We start from the raw sequence: 18,464 nt of genomic DNA, 5'->3' as shown, positions 1-18,464 counted from the left end.
CCAGTATATCTCCCAACCCCTCTAAGTGCACGCGCACACACACACACACACACACGCACGATACACTCACACGCACACACACACACACTGACACACACACACACACACACACACACAGATACACCCCAGCACGCGCGCACACACACACACACACACACACACACACACTGACACACACACACACACACACACACACACACACAGATACACCCCAGCACGCGCACACACACACACACACACACACACACACACACCCCAGCACGCACACACGAATTACAGCAAGATGGACAGGGGACAAAGTTACACACAACATCAGACCCCAGGGCTGGGAACCAGACTCCTATCGCACAGCAGCGTGATCCAGTCCAGGTTTCACTGCTACCAGCTTGATCAGCCCCCAGTGTGTCTAGCCAACAAGCTCAGGTGTGTCTGATTATTAAACTCCAGGCCTGGATCAGAGCGCTGTGCAGCGGGAGTCTCACTCCCAGCCCTGCCTCCCTCCTCACCTCTCTGGAAGAAGTCGTTGCCCTTGTTCTTCTCCTCCAGAGCCAGCTCAGGGTTGATGTAGGCCAGCCTCTCCTGATCCTTCAGGATCCTCTCAGCCTGCAGAGAAAACACAAGAACCAGGGAAGAGAGAGAGAGGGAGGGGGGAGAGAGAGAGAGAGAGAGAGACAGAGATGAGAGAGAACCAGCACAGGAAGAACTACAGGACTGCGAACTAATCCAGCTTCCCCAGCCCCTGCAACACCTTCTCAATGCTGCAGAGAAAACACAGGGAAACCTCCGCGGAGAGTCGGGGGTCCTTCCCGCCCGCCCCCCTCCCAGCCCCGCCCCGCCCCCCTCCCAGCCCTGCAACCGCCCCCCTCCCCTCGTACCTGCTGGCTCTTCTTCAGCACCTCGGGGGTCCTGTGCTCCGTCAGGCTCTTGTTGAACGACTGAATCGCCTCCTTGTACTTCTCCTCCTTGAATAACGAGTTTCCAATGCGAGCGTACGCCCTGAGAGAGGGGGGGAGAGAGGGGGGGGGGGGGGGGGAGAGAGGGGGGTTAGATGACCTCAAATCACACTGATGAAGGCACTGGAGCCCAAACGCTGGTCTGCTTGACTCGGTCTCTTCTAGTTTCAATAATCACACTGATGAAGGCACTGGAGCCCAAACGCTGGTCTGCTTGACTCGGTCTCTTCTAGTTTCAATAATCACACTGATGAAGGCACTGGAGCCCAAACGCTGGTCTGCTTGACTCGGTCTCTTCTAGTTTCAATAATCACACTGATGAAGCACTGGAGCCCAGACGCTGGTCTGCTTGACTCGGTCTCTTCTAGTTTCAATAATCACACTGATGAAGCACTGGAGCCCAAACGCTGGTCTGCTTGACTCGGTCTCTTCTAGATTAATTTACACAGAAGGCGTACACGTCTCAGATATATGCGTGTATATATGTGTGTGTGTCTCAGTGTGTGTGTATCTGTGTGTGTGTGTGTCTCAGTGTGTCTCAGTGTGTGTGTCTCAGTGTCAGTGTGTATCTGTGTGTGTGTCAGTCTCAGTGTTTCTCAGGGTGTGTGTGTGTGTGTGTCTCAGTGTCAGTGTGTGTGTCAGGGTGTGTTAGTGTGTGTGTGTGTGTGTGTGTCAGGGTGTGTGTGTGTCTCAGTGTTTCTCAGGGTGTGGGTGTGTGGTTTGTGACTGCACTCACTTGGCGATCTGTCGGTAGTCCTCTCTGTTCTCTCTCCCCACCTCGATGGCTTTCTCACAAAGCTCCCTACATCGCACATAATCTGCCTTCTCAAAATACACCGCTGAGAGAGAGAGAGGGGGGGGGGGGGGGGGGAGAGGTGGGGAGAAAGAGAGAGAGGGGGAGAAAGAGAGAGGGGGGAGAGAGAGAGAGAGGGAGAGAGAACCATTTATCTTTCAGGTACTTCAGCATGTATACATCACCCATCTATGCACACACAGAGACAGACACTTCTGAACTTCAATAGTAAATCTGACCCCCTCTCTCTCTCATGCTTGGTTGGAGATGGGTAGATGGATTGCCCCTCTCTCTCTCTCTCATGCTTGGTTGGAGATGGGTAGGTGGGTTGCCCCTCTCTCTCTCTCTCACCTGCTTGGTTGGAGATGTAGGTCATGTTCACCGGGTCCAGCTCCACGGCCGCCTCGTAGTGCTTCAGCGCCTCCGCGAAGTCCTTCTTCTTGTAGGCTTCGTTCCCGCGCTCCTTCTCCTGCAGAGCCTGAGAGCACAGCACCAGGGTGAGAGCACAGCACCAGTGAGAGCACAGCACCAGGGTGAGAGCACAGCACCAGTGAGAGCACAGCACCGCAGAGAGAGCACAGCACCAGTGAGAACACAGCACCACAGAGAGAGCACAGCACCAGTGAGAACACAGCACCACAGAGAGAGCACAGCACCACAGTGAGAGCACAGCACCAGTGAGAACACAGCACCACAGAGAGAGCACAGCACCAGTGAGAACACAGCACCACAGAGAGAGCACAGCACCAGAGAGAGAGCACAGCACCAGAGAGAGAGCACAGCGCCAGAGAGAGCCATCGCAGTGAGAGCACAGCACCAGAGAGAGAGCACAGCACCACAGAGAGCCATCGCAGTGAGAGCACAGCACCAGAGAGAGAGCACAGCGCCAGTGAGAGCACAGCACCACAGAGAGAGCACAGCACCAGAGAGAGAGCACAGCACCAGAGAGAGAGCACAGCACCACAGAGAGAGCACAGCACCACAGAGAGAGCACAGCGCCAGTGAGAGAGCACAGCACCAGAGAGAGAGCACAGCACCAGAGAGAGAGCACAGCACCAGAGAGAGAGCACAGCACCAGAGAGAGAGCACAGCACCAGAGAGAGAGCACAGCACCACAGAGAGAGCACAGCACCAGAGAGAGAGCACAGCACCACAGAGAGAGCACAGCACCACAGAGAGAGCACAGCACCAGAGAGAGAGCACAGCACCAGAGAGAGAGCACAGCACCAGAGAGAGAGCACAGCACCAGAGAGAGAGCACAGCACCACAGAGAGAGCACAGCGCCAGAGAGAGAGCACAGCACCACAGAGAGAGCACAGCGCCAGAGAGAGCACAGCACCACAGAGAGAGCACAGCGCTACAGAGAGAGCACAGCACCACAGTGAGAGCACAGCGCTACAGAGAGAGCACAGCACCACAGAGAGAGCACAGCACCAGAGAGAGAGCACAGCGCCACAGTGAGAGCACAGCACCAGAGAGAGAGCACAGCACCACAGAGAGAGCACAGCACCAGAGAGAGAGCACAGCGCCACAGTGAGAGCACAGCACCACAGAGAGAGCACAGCACCACAGAGAGCCATCGCAGTGAGAGCACAGCACCAGTGAGAGCACAGCACCACGGTGAGAGCCATCGCAGTGAGAGCACAGCACCAGTGAGAGCACAGCACCACGGTGAGAGCCATCGCAGTGAGAGCACAGCACCAGAGAGAGAGCACAGCACCAGAGAGAGAGCACAGCACCACAGAGAGAGCACAGCGCCAGAGAGAGAGCACAGCACCACAGAGAGAGCACAGCGCCAGAGAGAGCACAGCACCACAGAGAGAGCACAGCGCTACAGAGAGAGCACAGCGCCAGTGAGAGAGCACAGCACCAGAGAGAGAGCACAGCACCACAGAGAGAGCACAGCGCCAGAGAGAGCACAGCACCACAGAGAGAGCACAGCACCACAGAGAGAGCACAGCGCCAGTGAGAGAGCACAGCACCAGAGAGAGAGCACAGCACCACAGAGAGAGCACAGCGCCAGAGAGAGCACAGCACCACAGAGAGAGCACAGCACCACAGAGAGAGCACAGCGCCAGTGAGAGCACAGCACCACAGAGAGAGCACAGCGCCAGTGAGAGCACAGCACCACAGAGAGAGCACAGCGCCAGTGAGAGCACAGCACCACAGAGAGAGCACAGCGCCAGAGAGAGCACAGCACCACAGAGAGAGCACAGCGCTACAGAGAGAGCACAGCACCACAGTGAGAGCACAGCGCTACAGAGAGAGCACAGCACCACAGAGAGAGCACAGCGCCAGTGAGAGCACAGCACCACAGAGAGAGCACAGCGCCAGAGAGAGCACAGCACCACAGAGAGAGCACAGCACCACAGAGAGAGCACAGCGCCAGTGAGAGCACAGCACCACAGAGAGAGCACAGCGCTACAGAGAGAGCACAGCGCCAGAGAGAGAGCACAGCACCAGAGAGAGAGCACAGCACCACAGAGAGAGCACAGCGCCAGAGAGAGCACAGCACCACAGAGAGAGCACAGCACCACAGAGAGAGCACAGCGCCAGTGAGAGCACAGCACCACAGAGAGAGCACAGCGCCAGTGAGAGCACAGCACCACAGAGAGAGCACAGCGCCAGTGAGAGCACAGCACCACAGAGAGAGCACAGCGCCAGAGAGAGCACAGCACCACAGAGAGAGCACAGCGCTACAGAGAGAGCACAGCACCACAGTGAGAGCACAGCGCTACAGAGAGAGCACAGCACCACAGAGAGCCATCGCAGTGAGAGCACAGCACCACAGAGAGCACAGCGCCACGGTGAGAGCCATCGCAGTGAGAGCACAGCACCAGTGAGAGCACAGCACCACGGTGAGAGCCATCGCAGTGAGAGCACAGCACCACAGAGAGAGCGTGAGAGCACAGCACCACGGCACAGCACCACAGAGAGAGCCATCGCAGTGAGAGCACAGCACAGTTCTAGCTCCTCCCACCTGTCTCTTGTTTTCCGGTAACTCCTCCTCCTTGGGTTTGGGCGGCTCCTCTTTCTTGGGGGGCGGGGCCGGGGGCGGAGTCTCATCCTCCTGCTCGTCGACGCCGGCGAGGTCGATGCCCAGGAGCACGCTCAGTGTGGTCATCACCCGGGGGTCCTGCAGCTTACTGAGGGGGGTCAATACAAATACAGAGGAGAGAGGGTCAGTACAAATAATGAGGGGGGAGAGAGAGAGAGACACACACACACACACACACACACACACACAGAGGGGTGCAGAGAGAGGGGGGGTCAATACAAATACAGAGGAGAGAGGGTCAGTACAAATAATGAGGGGGGAGAGAGAGAGACACACACACACACACACACACACACAGAGGGGTGCAGAGAGAGGGGGGGTCAATACAAATACAGAGGAGAGAGGGTCAGTACAAATAATGAGGGGGGAGAGAGAGAGAGAGAGAGACACACACACACACACACACACACACAGAGGGGTGCAGTGCAGTACAGAGAGACACACACACACACACACACACAGAGGGGTGCAGTGCAGTACAGAGAGACACACACACACACACAGAGGGGTGCAGTGCAGTACAGAGAGACACACACACACACACAGAGGGGTGCAGTGCAGTACAGAGAGACACACACACACAGACACACACAGAGGGGTGCAGTGCGGCACACTCACGTGCCCAGGTCAGCTGGCTTGCCCCTCAGCTGCTCGATCAGCTCCCTGTAACTCGGGTCAGAGAGCAGGGCGCGGGTTCGAGAGTCGCTCCCCAGCTTCTCATATAGGTCAGGCACTGAGAACGGGTTCATTATCTTCTTCTCTGGAGTGAGAGAGAGAGAGAGAGGGAGTGAGAGAGCGAGGGGGACAGCGTGACGGGGAGGGGGGGGGCAGCGTGACGGGGAGAGGGGGGGGGGGCAGCGTGACGGGGAGAGAGTGAATTATTACCTGCGAGCCTCGCCTCCATGTTCTGAAGCCCCTCCTTCAGCTGCTGATTGGTCGGCTCGTGCTTCAGCCCCTCCTGATAGGTTGTCTTGGCCTCTTCAAACCGGCCCAGGAACTCGAGGGCCGCTGCCTTCCGAGAGTAACCCTGAGGGGGGGTGGGAGAGAGAGAGGAGGAGGGGGAGGGGGACAGAGAGATTGTTTAATTTACAATAGGTGTTTTTAAAATCCTCTCCCCTCTGGTTTGATCTCCACAGTCTTGCTCCCCTCTCCCCTCCTCACCTTGCCCCAGTCTGGTTTGATCTCCACAGTCTTGCTCCCCTCTCCCCTCCTCACCTTGCCCCAGTCTGGTTTGATCTCCACAGTCTTGCTCCCCTCTCCCCTCCTCACCTTGCCCCAGTCTGGTTTGATCTCCACAGTCTTGCTCCCCTCTCCCCTCCTCACCTTGCCCCAGTCTGGTTTGATCTCCACAGTCTTGCTCCCCTCCTCACCTTGCCCCAGTCTGGTTTGAGCTCCACAGTCTTGCTCCCCTCCTCACCTTGCCCCAGTCTGGTTTGATCTCCACAGTCTTGCTCCCCTCTCCCCTCCTCACCTTGCCCCAGTCTGGTTTGATCTCCACAGTCTTGCTCCCCTCTCCCCTCCTCACCTTGCCCCAGTCTGGTTTGATCTCCACAGTCTTGCTCCCCTCCTCACCTTGCCCCAGTCTGGTTTGAGCTCCACAGTCTTGCTCCCCTCCTCACCTTGCCCCAGTCTGGTTTGATCTCCACAGTCTTGCTCCCCTCCTCTCCCCTCCTCACCTTGCCCCAGTCTGGTTTGAGCTCCACAGTCTTGCTCCCCTCTCCCCTCCTCACCTTGCCCCAGTCTGGTTTGATCTCCACAGTCTTGCTCCCCTCTCCCCTCCTCACCTTGCCCCAGTCTGGTTTGAGCTCCACAGTCTTGCTCCCCTCTCCCCTCCTCACCTTGCCCCAGTCTGGTTTGAGCTCCACAGTCTTGCTCCCCTCTCCCCTCCTCACCTTGCCCCAGTCTGGTTTGATCTCCACAGTCTTGCTCCCCTCTCCCCTCCTCACCTTGCCCCAGTCTGGTTTGATCTCCACAGTCTTGCTCCCCTCCTCACCTTGCCCCAGTCTGGTTTGAGCTCCACAGTCTTGCTCCCCTCTCCCCTCCTCACCTTGCCCCAGTCTGGTTTGATCTCCACAGTCTTGCTCCCCTCTCCCCTCCTCACCTTGCCCCAGTCTGGTTTGAGCTCCACAGTCTTGCTCCCCTCTCCCCTCCTCACCTTGCCCCAGTCTGGTTTGAGCTCCACAGTCTTGCTCCCCTCTCCCCTCCTCACCTTGCCCCAGTCTGGTTTGATCTCCAGTCTTGCTCCCCTCCTCACCTTGCCCCAGTCTGGTTTGAGCTCCACAGTCTTGCTCCCCTCTCCCCTCCTCACCTTGCCCCAGTCTGGTTTGATCTCCACAGTCTTGCTCCCCTCTCCCCTCCTCACCTTGCCCCAGTCTGGTTTGAGCTCCACAGTCTTGCTCCCCTCTCCCCTCCTCACCTTGCCCCAGTCTGGTTTGATCTCCACAGTCTTGCTCCCCTCCTCACCTTGCCCCAGTCTGGTTTGATCTCCACAGTCTTGCTCCCCTCTCCCCTCCTCACCTTGCCCCAGTCTGGTTTGATCTCCACAGTCTTGCTCCCCTCCTCACCTTGCCCCAGTCTGGTTTGAGCTCCACAGTCTTGCTCCCCTCTCCCCTCCTCACCTTGCCCCAGTCTGGTTTGATCTCCACAGTCTTGCTCCCCTCTCCCCTCCTCACCTTGCCCCAGTCTGGTTTGAGCTCCACAGTCTTGCTCCCCTCTCCCCTCCTCACCTTGCCCCAGTCTGGTTTGAGCTCCACAGTCTTGCTCCCCTCTCCCCTCCTCACCTTGCCCCAGTCTGGTTTGATCTCCACAGTCTTGCTCCCCTCCTCACCTTGCCCCAGTCTGGTTTGATCTCCACAGTCTTGCTCCCCTCCTCACCTTGCCCCAGTCTGGTTTGATCTCCACAGTCTTGCTCCCCTCCTCACCTTGCCCCAGTCTGGTTTGAGCTCCACAGTCTTGCTCCCCTCTCCCCTCCTCACCTTGCCCCAGTCTGGTTTGATCTCCACAGTCTTGCTCCCCTCTCCCCTCCTCACCTTGCCCCAGTCTGGTTTGATCTCCACAGTCTTGCTCCCCTCCTCACCTTGCCCCAGTCTGGTTTGAGCTCCACAGTCTTGCTCCCCTCTCCCCTCCTCACCTTGCCCCAGTCTGGTTTGATCTCCACAGTCTTGCTCCCCTCTCCCCTCCTCACCTTGCCCCAGTCTGGTTTGAGCTCCACAGTCTTGCTCCCCTCTCCCCTCCTCACCTTGCCCCAGTCTGGTTTGAGCTCCACAGTCTTGCTCCCCTCTCCCCTCCTCACCTTGCCCCAGTCTGGTTTGATCTCCAGTCTTGCTCCCCTCCTCACCTTGCCCCAGTCTGGTTTGAGCTCCACAGTCTTGCTCCCCTCTCCCCTCCTCACCTTGCCCCAGTCTGGTTTGATCTCCACAGTCTTGCTCCCCTCTCCCCTCCTCACCTTGCCCCAGTCTGGTTTGAGCTCCACAGTCTTGCTCCCCTCTCCCCTCCTCACCTTGCCCCAGTCTGGTTTGATCTCCACAGTCTTGCTCCCCTCCTCACCTTGCCCCAGTCTGGTTTGATCTCCACAGTCTTGCTCCCCTCTCCCCTCCTCACCTTGCCCCAGTCTGGTTTGATCTCCACAGTCTTGCTCCCCTCCTCACCTTGCCCCAGTCTGGTTTGAGCTCCACAGTCTTGCTCCCCTCTCCCCTCCTCACCTTGCCCCAGTCTGGTTTGATCTCCACAGTCTTGCTCCCCTCTCCCCTCCTCACCTTGCCCCAGTCTGGTTTGAGCTCCACAGTCTTGCTCCCCTCTCCCCTCCTCACCTTGCCCCAGTCTGGTTTGAGCTCCACAGTCTTGCTCCCCTCTCCCCTCCTCACCTTGCCCCAGTCTGGTTTGATCTCCACAGTCTTGCTCCCCTCCTCACCTTGCCCCAGTCTGGTTTGATCTCCACAGTCTTGCTCCCCTCCTCACCTTGCCCCAGTCTGGTTTGATCTCCACAGTCTTGCTCCCCTCCTCACCTTGCCCCAGTCTGGTTTGAGCTCCACAGTCTTGCTCCCCTCTCCCCTCCTCACCTTGCCCCAGTCTGGTTTGATCTCCACAGTCTTGCTCCCCTCCTCACCTTGCCCCAGTCTGGTTTGAGCTCCACAGTCTTGCTCCCCTCCTCACCTTGCCCCAGTCTGGTTTGAGCTCCACAGTCTTGCTCCCCTCTCCCCTCCTCACCTTGCCCCAGTCTGGTTTGATCTCCACAGTCTTGCTCCCATCCTCCAGCGCTCTCTTGTACTCTCCTCTCCTGGCGAAGGCTGCAGAGCGGTTGCTGTACAGCACGTGGTTTCCGGGGTCGAGGGCGAGCGCCTCGCTGTAGCAGCGCACCGCCTCATCGATGCGCCCCGCGCTCAGAGCCTTGTTACCCTGATCCTTCAACTCGCTCACCTGCCGGGGGAGAGAGTGGGGGGGGAGAGCAGGAGAGAGGGATAGAGAAAGGGAGGGATAGAGAGAGAGGGAGGGGGAGTGAGAGAGGGAGATGGAGAGGGGGGAGGAGGGGGAGGGATGGAGAAAGAGGAAGGGAGAAAGAGGGGAGAGAGAGGGAGAGAGAGGGGGATGGAGAGAGGGGGTAGAAAGAGAGTGATAGAGAGAGCAGTAAATTATTATTGTGAAATAAGACTCGCTTGTCCAGATGATGTTACTAAAAACGTATCTATTTATCTGATACATTTGCCGATAAGAAAAAAGACGTCATGAGAAACATGAACTCCATCAGTAACGGTAAAGAGGACAGAGCGAGAGAGGCAGCCGCTGTGTGTGCGAGACACAAACACGAATACGATAATAATAATAATAATAATAATAATAATAATAATAATAATAATAATATACACTAAAACGCCCCGTGCGGATATACAGACGGCGTGGAATAATTATTACACACCCTATAATGAAAATAAACAATGCATCATTCAACACAGCGCCCGGAGACAATGCAATGCAATGCAATGCAATGCAATGCAATTCAATTCAATGCAATGCAATTCAATGCAATTCAATTCAATGCAATTCAATTCAATGCAATTCAATTCAATTCAATGCAATTCAATGCAATGCAATTCAATGCAATTCAATGAGTCACCGATATGTGTTAGCGACTTGCAAAACCCAGCCATTTGCAGTGATTATCATTATTATCAAGAGTCCACCCTTTCAGACCCCTGCGCGCAGTCTGTAACACACCGCCTCTCCCTCTCCCTCTCCCCCTGCGTGTGAAGGCTGCAGGCGGGCACTTCATTGTTATAAACGCTGCTATCTCTCTCTCTCTCTCCCTCTCCCCCTGCGTGTGAAGGCTGCAGGCGGGCACTTCATTGTTATAAACGCTGCTCTCTCTGGTTTTATAAACGCTGCTCTCTCTGGTTTTATAAGCGCCGGCTCTCTCTCTCACTCACCTTATCCATTTTATTTTTCAATGTCTCCTGCTTCACACCATGAGGCTTCTAGAACTTACTAAGAGAGGACAGCCTCCGGGCCCGCCCACACACGCTCCTCATTGGCTCCCGAGGGGCGAGGGGGGCGGCGGGGGGAGCTGCTCGAGAACCGAGCTCCGACTCGCCAGCTCCCCCGTCAGTCAAACCCTCCAGCCCGATTATTGGCAGGCGGTGAGGCCCGCCTTCCCTCGAGTGACGAGTTTGATTTTGTTTTTAAACCCGATTGGTTGGGAAGGGAGAGACCGTTGACGTCGATTGTGACGCAACACGTTCCCTGGCCGGTTTACATTTCGATTGGACGCTGTTCTGGAAGCTTCTACTCCTTTTCGATTGGCTGGTTCCATCTCACCGGCGCGTCTGATTGGCTTAAAGGACCAGAGAAGGAAGTTTTTAATTTAAAGACGCAGCTGTGTTTTTCTCTCTCTCTCAATTCAATTCAAAGTGCTTTATTGGCATGACTTATTTTTTCCACAGTGTTGCCAAAGCAAATACATACATATTATGAACAGATGCATCTATATACAAACAAGGAACAATGGTAACAAAATAATAATAAATAAAATAGAAGATAAATAATAATAATACAGAAATTGAAATACTGAAATAATGATACTGAAACTATTAAATTGTGCCATGTCACTGCGTGCCCCTCAGGTTGTGGCAGGTGGCTACATATTTGGCAGCCAGTGGAGCTGTGTGTCCCTCCCCTAGGAGGACAGCAAGTTTCTCTGAGTCTCTCTCTCAGCAGTTACTGTCAATCAGGGAAAACAGAAAAATCTAGAAGGTTTTAAAATGATATATTCTGGGCTGGTGGTGATTAAAATACACGAACGCGATTTCCCTATCACTCACTCTCTCTCACTCTATCCATCCCTCCATCCCTCCCTCTCTCTTTCTTTCAGTGGACAGTATCGGTAATATTAATGCTGGGCTCAGATTTCTGACGCGGCTCTCTTATCGAAAAAAAAACTACACTTCCCAGACTGCTTCGCGCCACCGCGACGGCCAGTGAAATGTACGTCATTTCTACCCCTCTCAGAGTTTGTTTACAAAAGCAGACGGTCTCTCTTTTGCTAATTCTGCCCTGGATCTGCTGTTTTTACCCTGTTTGTTTGTTTTTTAACAAGGAGCGGTCCAACCGCAGCCAGACAGTTTAACAAGCACACACATACTCTACAAATAAATAAATACATAAATATACAAACCACGACTGTGTCAACGTGCCCCCTATATTTAGAAAACGAAACCGATCCTTTAAAAAAAAACCCAGCACGATGGCGTTTCAAATGTCCGGCGTGCTTTCTCGCAGACATGCCTGCGGTCTGCGCCTCAGCCTGTCGCTCCAGGACGGAACCAGAGCTGCAACCGGTCCCAGAAACGGGTTCCGGTTCGGTTCGGGTACTGGGTTACCCCAGATCCGCAAAGCTGTCCGCTTCAGGGAGCGAGCTACGCCGTTGACACCCGCATCTGGAGTCGGGGCGAGGATTATTAACCAACCGCCTTTTTCTTGCAAAACTGTTTATAATCATCATCACAGGTCGACTGCACGGGGTTTTAATTCTCCATTCGCTGTGTTTAATAACGCTGTCCGAGTTCCCGCTCCGTTGATCTTTGCTAGTTCCAGTGCGCGTCGTGTCGTGTTCTGGGCAGGGGTTTTGGGTCTGACCGTGCTGGGCGGTACCGCCGCATCCCTTCACAGGTCCGCGGTTGTGGCAATGGCCCCGAAGCTAACCCCCGTCGACTTGGATTCGCCAGCTTCAGACTGGAAGGAGGCGAAACGTGAGTTGGGTGTTATTAATATACATACAACACAAACAATGATAATGCGCCACTATATAATATACAGCAGACCCTGATATCGATGCGATCCAGCCCTCTGAAATGTCTTTATAATATACAGCGCTAGACCCTGATATCGATGCGATCCAGCCCTCTGAAATGTCTTTATAATATACAGCACTAGACCCTGATATCGATGCGATCCAGCCCTCTGAAATGTCTTTATAATATACAGCGCTAGACCCTGATATTGATGCGATCCAGCCCTCTGAAATGTCTTTATAATATACAGCGCTAGACCCTGATATTGATGCGATCCAGCCATGTGAAATGTCTTTATAATATACAGCACTAGACCCTGATATCGATGCGATCCAGCCCTCTGAAATGTCTTTATAATATACAGCACTAGACCCTGATATCGATGCGATCCAGCCCTCTGAAATGTCTTTATAATATACAGCGCTAGACTCTGATATCGATGCGATCCAGCCCTCTGAAATGTCTTTATAATATACAGCACTAGACCCTGATATTGATGCGATCCAGCCCTCTGAAATGTCTTTATAATATACAGCGCTAGACCCTGATATTGATGCGATCCAGCCCTCTGAAATGTCTTTATAATATACAGCACTAGACCCTGATATTGATGCGATCCAGCCCTCTGAAATGTCTTTATAATATACAGCGCTAGACCCTGATATTGATGCGATCCAGCCCTCTGAAATGTCTTTATAATATACAGCGCTAGACCCTGATATCGATGCGATCCAGCCCTCTGAAATGTCTTTATAATATACAGCACTAGACCCTGATATTGATGCGATCCAGCCCTCTGAAATGTCTTTATAATATACAGCAGACCCTGATATCGATGCGATCCAGCCCTCTGAAATGTCTTTATAATATACAGCAGACCCTGATATCGATGCGATCCAGCCCTCTGAAATGTCTTTATAATATACAGCACTAGACCCTGATATTGATGCGATCCAGCCCTCTGAATGTCTTATAAAATACAGCGCTAGACCCTGATATTGATGCGATCCAGCCCTCTGAAATGTCTTTATAATATACAGCACTAGACCCTGATATCGATGCGATCCAGCCCTCTGAAATGTCTTTATAATATATAGCACTAGACCCTGATAGTGATGCGATCCAGCCCTCTGAAATGTCTTTATAATATACAGCGCTAGACCCTGATATTGATGCGATCCAGCCCTCTGAAATGTCTTTATAATATATAGCACTAGACCCTGATAGTGATGCGATCCAGCCCTCTGAAATGTCTTTATAATATACAGCACTAGACCCTGATATCGATGCGATCCAGCCCTCTGAAATGTCTTTATAATATACAGCACTAGACCCTGATATTGGTGCGATCCAGCCCTCTGAAATGTCTTTATAATATACAGCGCTAGACCCTGATATTGATGCGATCCAGCCCTCTGAAATGTCTTTATAATATACAGCGCTAGACCCTGATATCGATGCGATCCAGCCCTCTGAAATGTCTTTATAATATACAGCGCTAGACCCTGATATCGATGCGATCCAGCCCTCTGAAATGTCTTTATAATATACAGCGCTAGACCCTGATATCGATGCGATCCTGCCCTCTGAAATGTCTTTATAATATACAGCGCTAGACCCTGATATCGATGCGATCCAGCCCTCTGAAATGTCTTTATAATATACAGCGCTAGACCCTGATATCGATGCGATCCAGCCCTCTGAAATGTCTTTATAATATACAGCGCTAGACCCTGATATCGATGCGATCCAGCCCTCTGAAATGTCTTTATAATATACAGCGCTAGACCCTGATATCGATGCGATCCAGCCCTCTGAAATGTCTTTATAATATACAGCAGTAGACCCTGATATCGATGCGATCCAGCCCTCTGAAATGTCTTTATAATATACAGCACTAGACCCTGATATCGATGCGATCCAGCCCTCTGAAATGTCTTTATAATATACAGCACTAGACCCTGATAGTGATGAGATCCAGCCCTCTGAAATGTCTTTATAATATACAGCACTAGACCCTGATATCGATGCGATCCAGCCCTCTGAAATGTCTTTACAATATACAGCGCTAGACCCTGATATCGATGCGATCCAGCCCTCTGAAATGTCTTTATAATATACAGCGCTAGACCCTGATATCGATGCGATCCAGCCCTCTGAAATGTCTTTATAATATACAGCGCTAGACCCTGATATTGATGCGATCCAGCCCTCTGAAATGTCTTTATAATATACAGCGCTAGACCCTGATATTGATGCGATCCAGCCCTCTGAAATGTCTTTATAATATACAGCGCTAGACCCTGATATCGATGCGATCCAGCCCTCTGAAATGTCTTTATAATATACAGCACTAGACCCTGATATCGATGCGATCCAGCCCTCTGAAATGTCTTATAAAATACAGCGCTAGACCCTGATATTGATGCGATCCAGCCCTCTGAAATGTCTTTATAATATACAGCACTAGACCCTGATATCGATGCGATCCAGCCCTCTGAAATGTCTTTATAATATACAGCACTAGACCCTGATAGTGATGCGATCCAGCCCTCTGAAATGTCTTTATAATATACAGCGCTAGACCCTGATATTGATGCGATCCAGCCCTCTGAAATGTCTTTATAATATACAGCGCTAGACCCTGATATTGATGCGATCCAGCCCTCTGAAATGTCTTTATAATATACAGCACTAGACCCTGATATTGATGCGATCCAGCCCTCTGAAATGTCTTTATAATGCACAGCAGTCTGATACAGTATCCCTGTTATTCCCTCGGCCGGCAGGATTCCTGGAGTCTCTCTCTCCTGCGGAGCGGCGCCGGTTCTATCGGAGTTCGGACTTCATCCCTCTGGAATCTATCCTGCCATGGACGAGCCAATCAGCAGGTAGCTACAGAGTGGGGCGGGGCAGCGCTGGGTACAGGTGAGCTGTTTGTTTCTCGCGCTGCTCTGATTCTGTGTTTTGATTCGTGTTTCAGATCTCGCGGGGTCCCGCGGCGAGTTCAGGGGAGACCCCGCCCTCGACGGCAAGATCTCGCTGTTCCGCGGTGACATCACCAGACTGGAGGTGCACGCTGTCGTCAACGCAGGTGGGGTAGGCAACACGCAACACGCAGCACGCAACGCGCTACACGCAACGCGCAACACAGAGCTGGGGTCGAGTCCTATTGTAACTGTCCGACTCGGAGCTAACTGCAGTTGCAAAGTCACAGGAGTTGAAGTTCAATCTTCACACTCACCTGTATTGGTTAAACTGCGTTGCCATCCCTCTGTGACACGCCAGGGGGCAGCAGAGTCCACAAAGTGACAGTGAGGGAGACAGCCCTGTGAGGCTACTGGTGGAGAGAGAGGGATGGAGGGAGGGAGGAGAAGAAGACAAGAGAGAGGAGAGAGAGAGAGAGAGAGAGAGAGAGAGAGAGAGAGAGAGAGAGAGAGAGAGAGAGAGAGAGAGAGAGAGAGAGAGAAAGAGGAGGGTGAGAATAAGGGAAGCAGACAGATGGCATCTCTTGGATTACAAAGGCTTAAAACTGGCACACAGGGCTAGTGTGAGTTTGTAACCCTGCTCAAACTCCTGGCTCCTGATCATTTCAATATTAATAATAATAATACTAGACTTCATTGAGGGGAGCTCTGAACCCCAGGACTGGGTGCAGCAGCAGCAGCAGCAGGGCTAGTGTGAGTTTCTAACCCTGCTCAAACTCCTGGCTCCTGATCATTTCAATATTAATAATAATAATACTAGACTTCATTGAGGGGAGCTCTGAACCCCAGGACTGGGTGCAGCAGCAGCAGCAGCAGCAGGGCTAGTGTGAGTTTGTAACCCTGCTCAAACTCCTGGCTCCTGATCATTTCAATATTAATAATAATAATACTAGACTTCATTGAGGGGAGCTCTGAACCCCAGGACTGGGTGCAGCAGCAGCAGCAGCAGCAGCAGGGCTAGTGTGGGTTTCTAACCCTGCTCAAACTCCTGGCTCCTGATCATTTCAATATTAATAATAATAATAATAATAATAATAATAATAATAATAATAATACTAGACTTCATTGAGGGGAGCTCTGAACCCCAGGACTGGGTGCAGCAGCAGCAGCAGCAGGGCTAGTGTGAGTTTGTAACCCTGCTCAAACTCCTGGCTCCTGATCATTTCAATATTAATAATAATAATACTAGACTTCATTGAGGGGAGCTCTGAACCCCAGGACTGGGTGCAGCAGCAGCAGCAGCAGGGCTAGTGTGAGTTTGTAACCCTGCTCAAACTCCTGGCTCCTGATCATTTCAATATTAATAATAATAATACTAGACTTCATTGAGGGGAGCTCTGAACCCCAGGACTGGGTGCAGCAGCAGCAGCAGCAGGGCTAGTGTGAGTTTGTAACCCTGCTCAAACTCCTGGCTCCTGATCATTTCAATATTAATAATAATAATACTAGACTTCATTGAGGGGAGCTCTGAACCCCAGGACTGGGTGCAGCAGCAGCAGCAGCAGCAGCAGGGCTAGTGTGGGTTTCTAACCCTGCTCAAACTCCTGGCTCCTGATCATTTCAATATTAATAATAATAATAATAATAATAATAATAATAATAATAATAATAATACTAGACTTCATTGAGGGGAGCTCTGAACCCCAGGACTGGGTGCAGCAGCAGCAGCAGCAGGGCTAGTGTGAGTTTGTAACCCTGCTCAAACTCCTGGCTCCTGATCATTTCAATATTAATAATAATAATACTAGACTTCATTGAGGGGAGCTCTGAACCCCAGGACTGGGTGCAGCAGCAGCAGCAGCAGGGCTAGTGTGAGTTTGTAACCCTGCTCAAACTCCTGGCTCCTGATCATTTCAATATTAATAATAATAATACTAGACTTCATTGAGGGGAGCTCTGAACCCCAGGACTGGGTGCAGCAGCAGCAGCAGCAGGGCTAGTGTGAGTTTGTAACCCTGCTCAAACTCCTGGCTCCTGATCATTTCAATATTAATAATAATAATACTAGACTTCATTGAGGGGAGCTCTGAACCCCAGGACTGGGTGCAGCAGCAGCAGCAGCAGGGCTAGTGTGAGTTTGTAACCCTGCTCAAACTCCTGGCTCCTGATCATTTCAATATTAATAATAATAATAATAATACTAGACTTCATTGAGGGGAGCTCTGAACCCCAGGACTGGGTGCAGCAGCAGCAGCAGCAGTGCTAGTGTGAGTTTGTAACCCTGCTCAAACTCCTGGCTCCTGATCATTTCAATATTAATAATAATAATAATAATACTAGACTTCATTGAGGGGAGCTCTGAACCCCAGGACTGGGTGCAGCAGCAGCAGCAGCAGTGCTAGTGTGAGTTTGTAACCCTGCTCAAACTCCTGGCTCCTGATCATTTCAATATTAATAATAATAATACTAGACTTCATTGAGGGGAGCTCTGAACCCCAGGACTGGGTGCAGCAGCAGCAGCAGCAGCAGGGCTAGTGTGAGTTTCTAACCCTGCTCAAACTCCTGGCTCCTGATCATTTCAATATTAATAATAATAATAATACTAGACTTCATTGAGGGGAGCTCTGAACCCCAGGACTGGGTGCAGCAGCAGCAGCAGCAGGGCTAGTGTGGGTTTCTAACCCTGCTCAAACTCCTGGCTCCTGATCATTTCAATATTAATAATAATAATAATAATAATAATAATAATAATAATAATAATACTAGACTTCATTGAGGGGAGCTCTGAACCCCAGGACTGGGTGCAGCAGCAGCAGCAGGGCTAGTGTGAGTTTGTAACCCTGCTCAAACTCCTGGCTCCTGATCATTTCAATATTAATAATAATAATACTAGACTTCATTGAGGGGAGCTCTGAACCCCAGGACTGGGTGCAGCAGCAGCAGCAGCAGCAGCAGGGCGAGTGTGGGTTTCAAGTCAGTTTGATTTTCTACGCAGTATAATCCCAGCTGTGTGTCTGTGATCGAATCTCTGAGTCAATCTTCCTCTAAGAGCTCCCACACAGACAGTTTATTTTTGAATTCCTGTTAATACCCCTCTTGAGAATTAAGAGTGAGGGACAGGGAGCGAGATTCGTATCAACCCACCCCTCCTCCCTCGCTCCCTCGCTCCCTCGCTCCCATCTTTCTTCATTAGTGTGCTGTTCTGTATTTAACGAGCACAGCTCTTGTTTTTTTAATCAGTGGCGTCCAAATTAAACAGCGTGATAACGAGCTGTGTCCGTCTCCAGAGAGGAGGAGGAGGAGGAGAAAGATCTGGAGATAAAAAAAATGAGAGATAACATCACACTGATGAAGGCACTGGAGCCCAAACGCTGGTCTGCTTGACTCGGTCTCTTCTAGTTTCAATAATCACACTGATGAAGGCACTGGAGCCCAAACGCTGGTCTGCTTGAC

At 52.0% G+C, this 18,464-nt stretch overlaps 2 protein-coding genes across 2 annotated transcripts in view; one reads left to right on the top strand and one right to left on the bottom strand.

The window, feature by feature from the left end:
* Nucleotides 1-506: 506 nt before the first annotated feature.
* stip1 (stress-induced phosphoprotein 1) lies at nt 507-10,353 on the bottom strand (the record flags this gene model as incomplete). Its single annotated transcript, XM_059021097.1, is given in 9 exon segments — nt 507-603; nt 876-996; nt 1,690-1,792; nt 2,098-2,224; nt 4,727-4,892; nt 5,423-5,564; nt 5,690-5,831; nt 9,011-9,220; nt 10,225-10,353. Coding segments are annotated over 9 exon segments (1,117 nt in total), but the record flags the coding sequence as incomplete, so codon positions are not given.
* Nucleotides 10,354-11,455: 1,102 nt separating this feature from the next.
* LOC117969545 (ADP-ribose glycohydrolase MACROD1-like) overlaps nt 11,456-18,464 on the top strand; it is a gene marked incomplete at its 3' end in the record, with an annotated part of 46,904 nt that continues 39,895 nt past the window's right edge. Inside the window, exons 1-3 of the mRNA XM_059021098.1 lie at nt 11,456-12,042; nt 14,874-14,975; nt 15,068-15,178. Coding sequence (XP_058877081.1) covers nt 11,538-12,042; nt 14,874-14,975; nt 15,068-15,178 — 718 coding nt within the window. The remainder of the gene's footprint in view (nt 12,043-14,873; nt 14,976-15,067; nt 15,179-18,464) is intronic.

The sequence above is a fragment of the Acipenser ruthenus genome, unplaced genomic scaffold (assembly GCF_902713425.1).
Source record: "Acipenser ruthenus unplaced genomic scaffold, fAciRut3.2 maternal haplotype, whole genome shotgun sequence".
Lineage (NCBI taxonomy): Eukaryota > Metazoa > Chordata > Actinopteri > Acipenseriformes > Acipenseridae > Acipenser > Acipenser ruthenus.
This window is presented reverse-complemented; position numbering and strand designations above follow the sequence as displayed.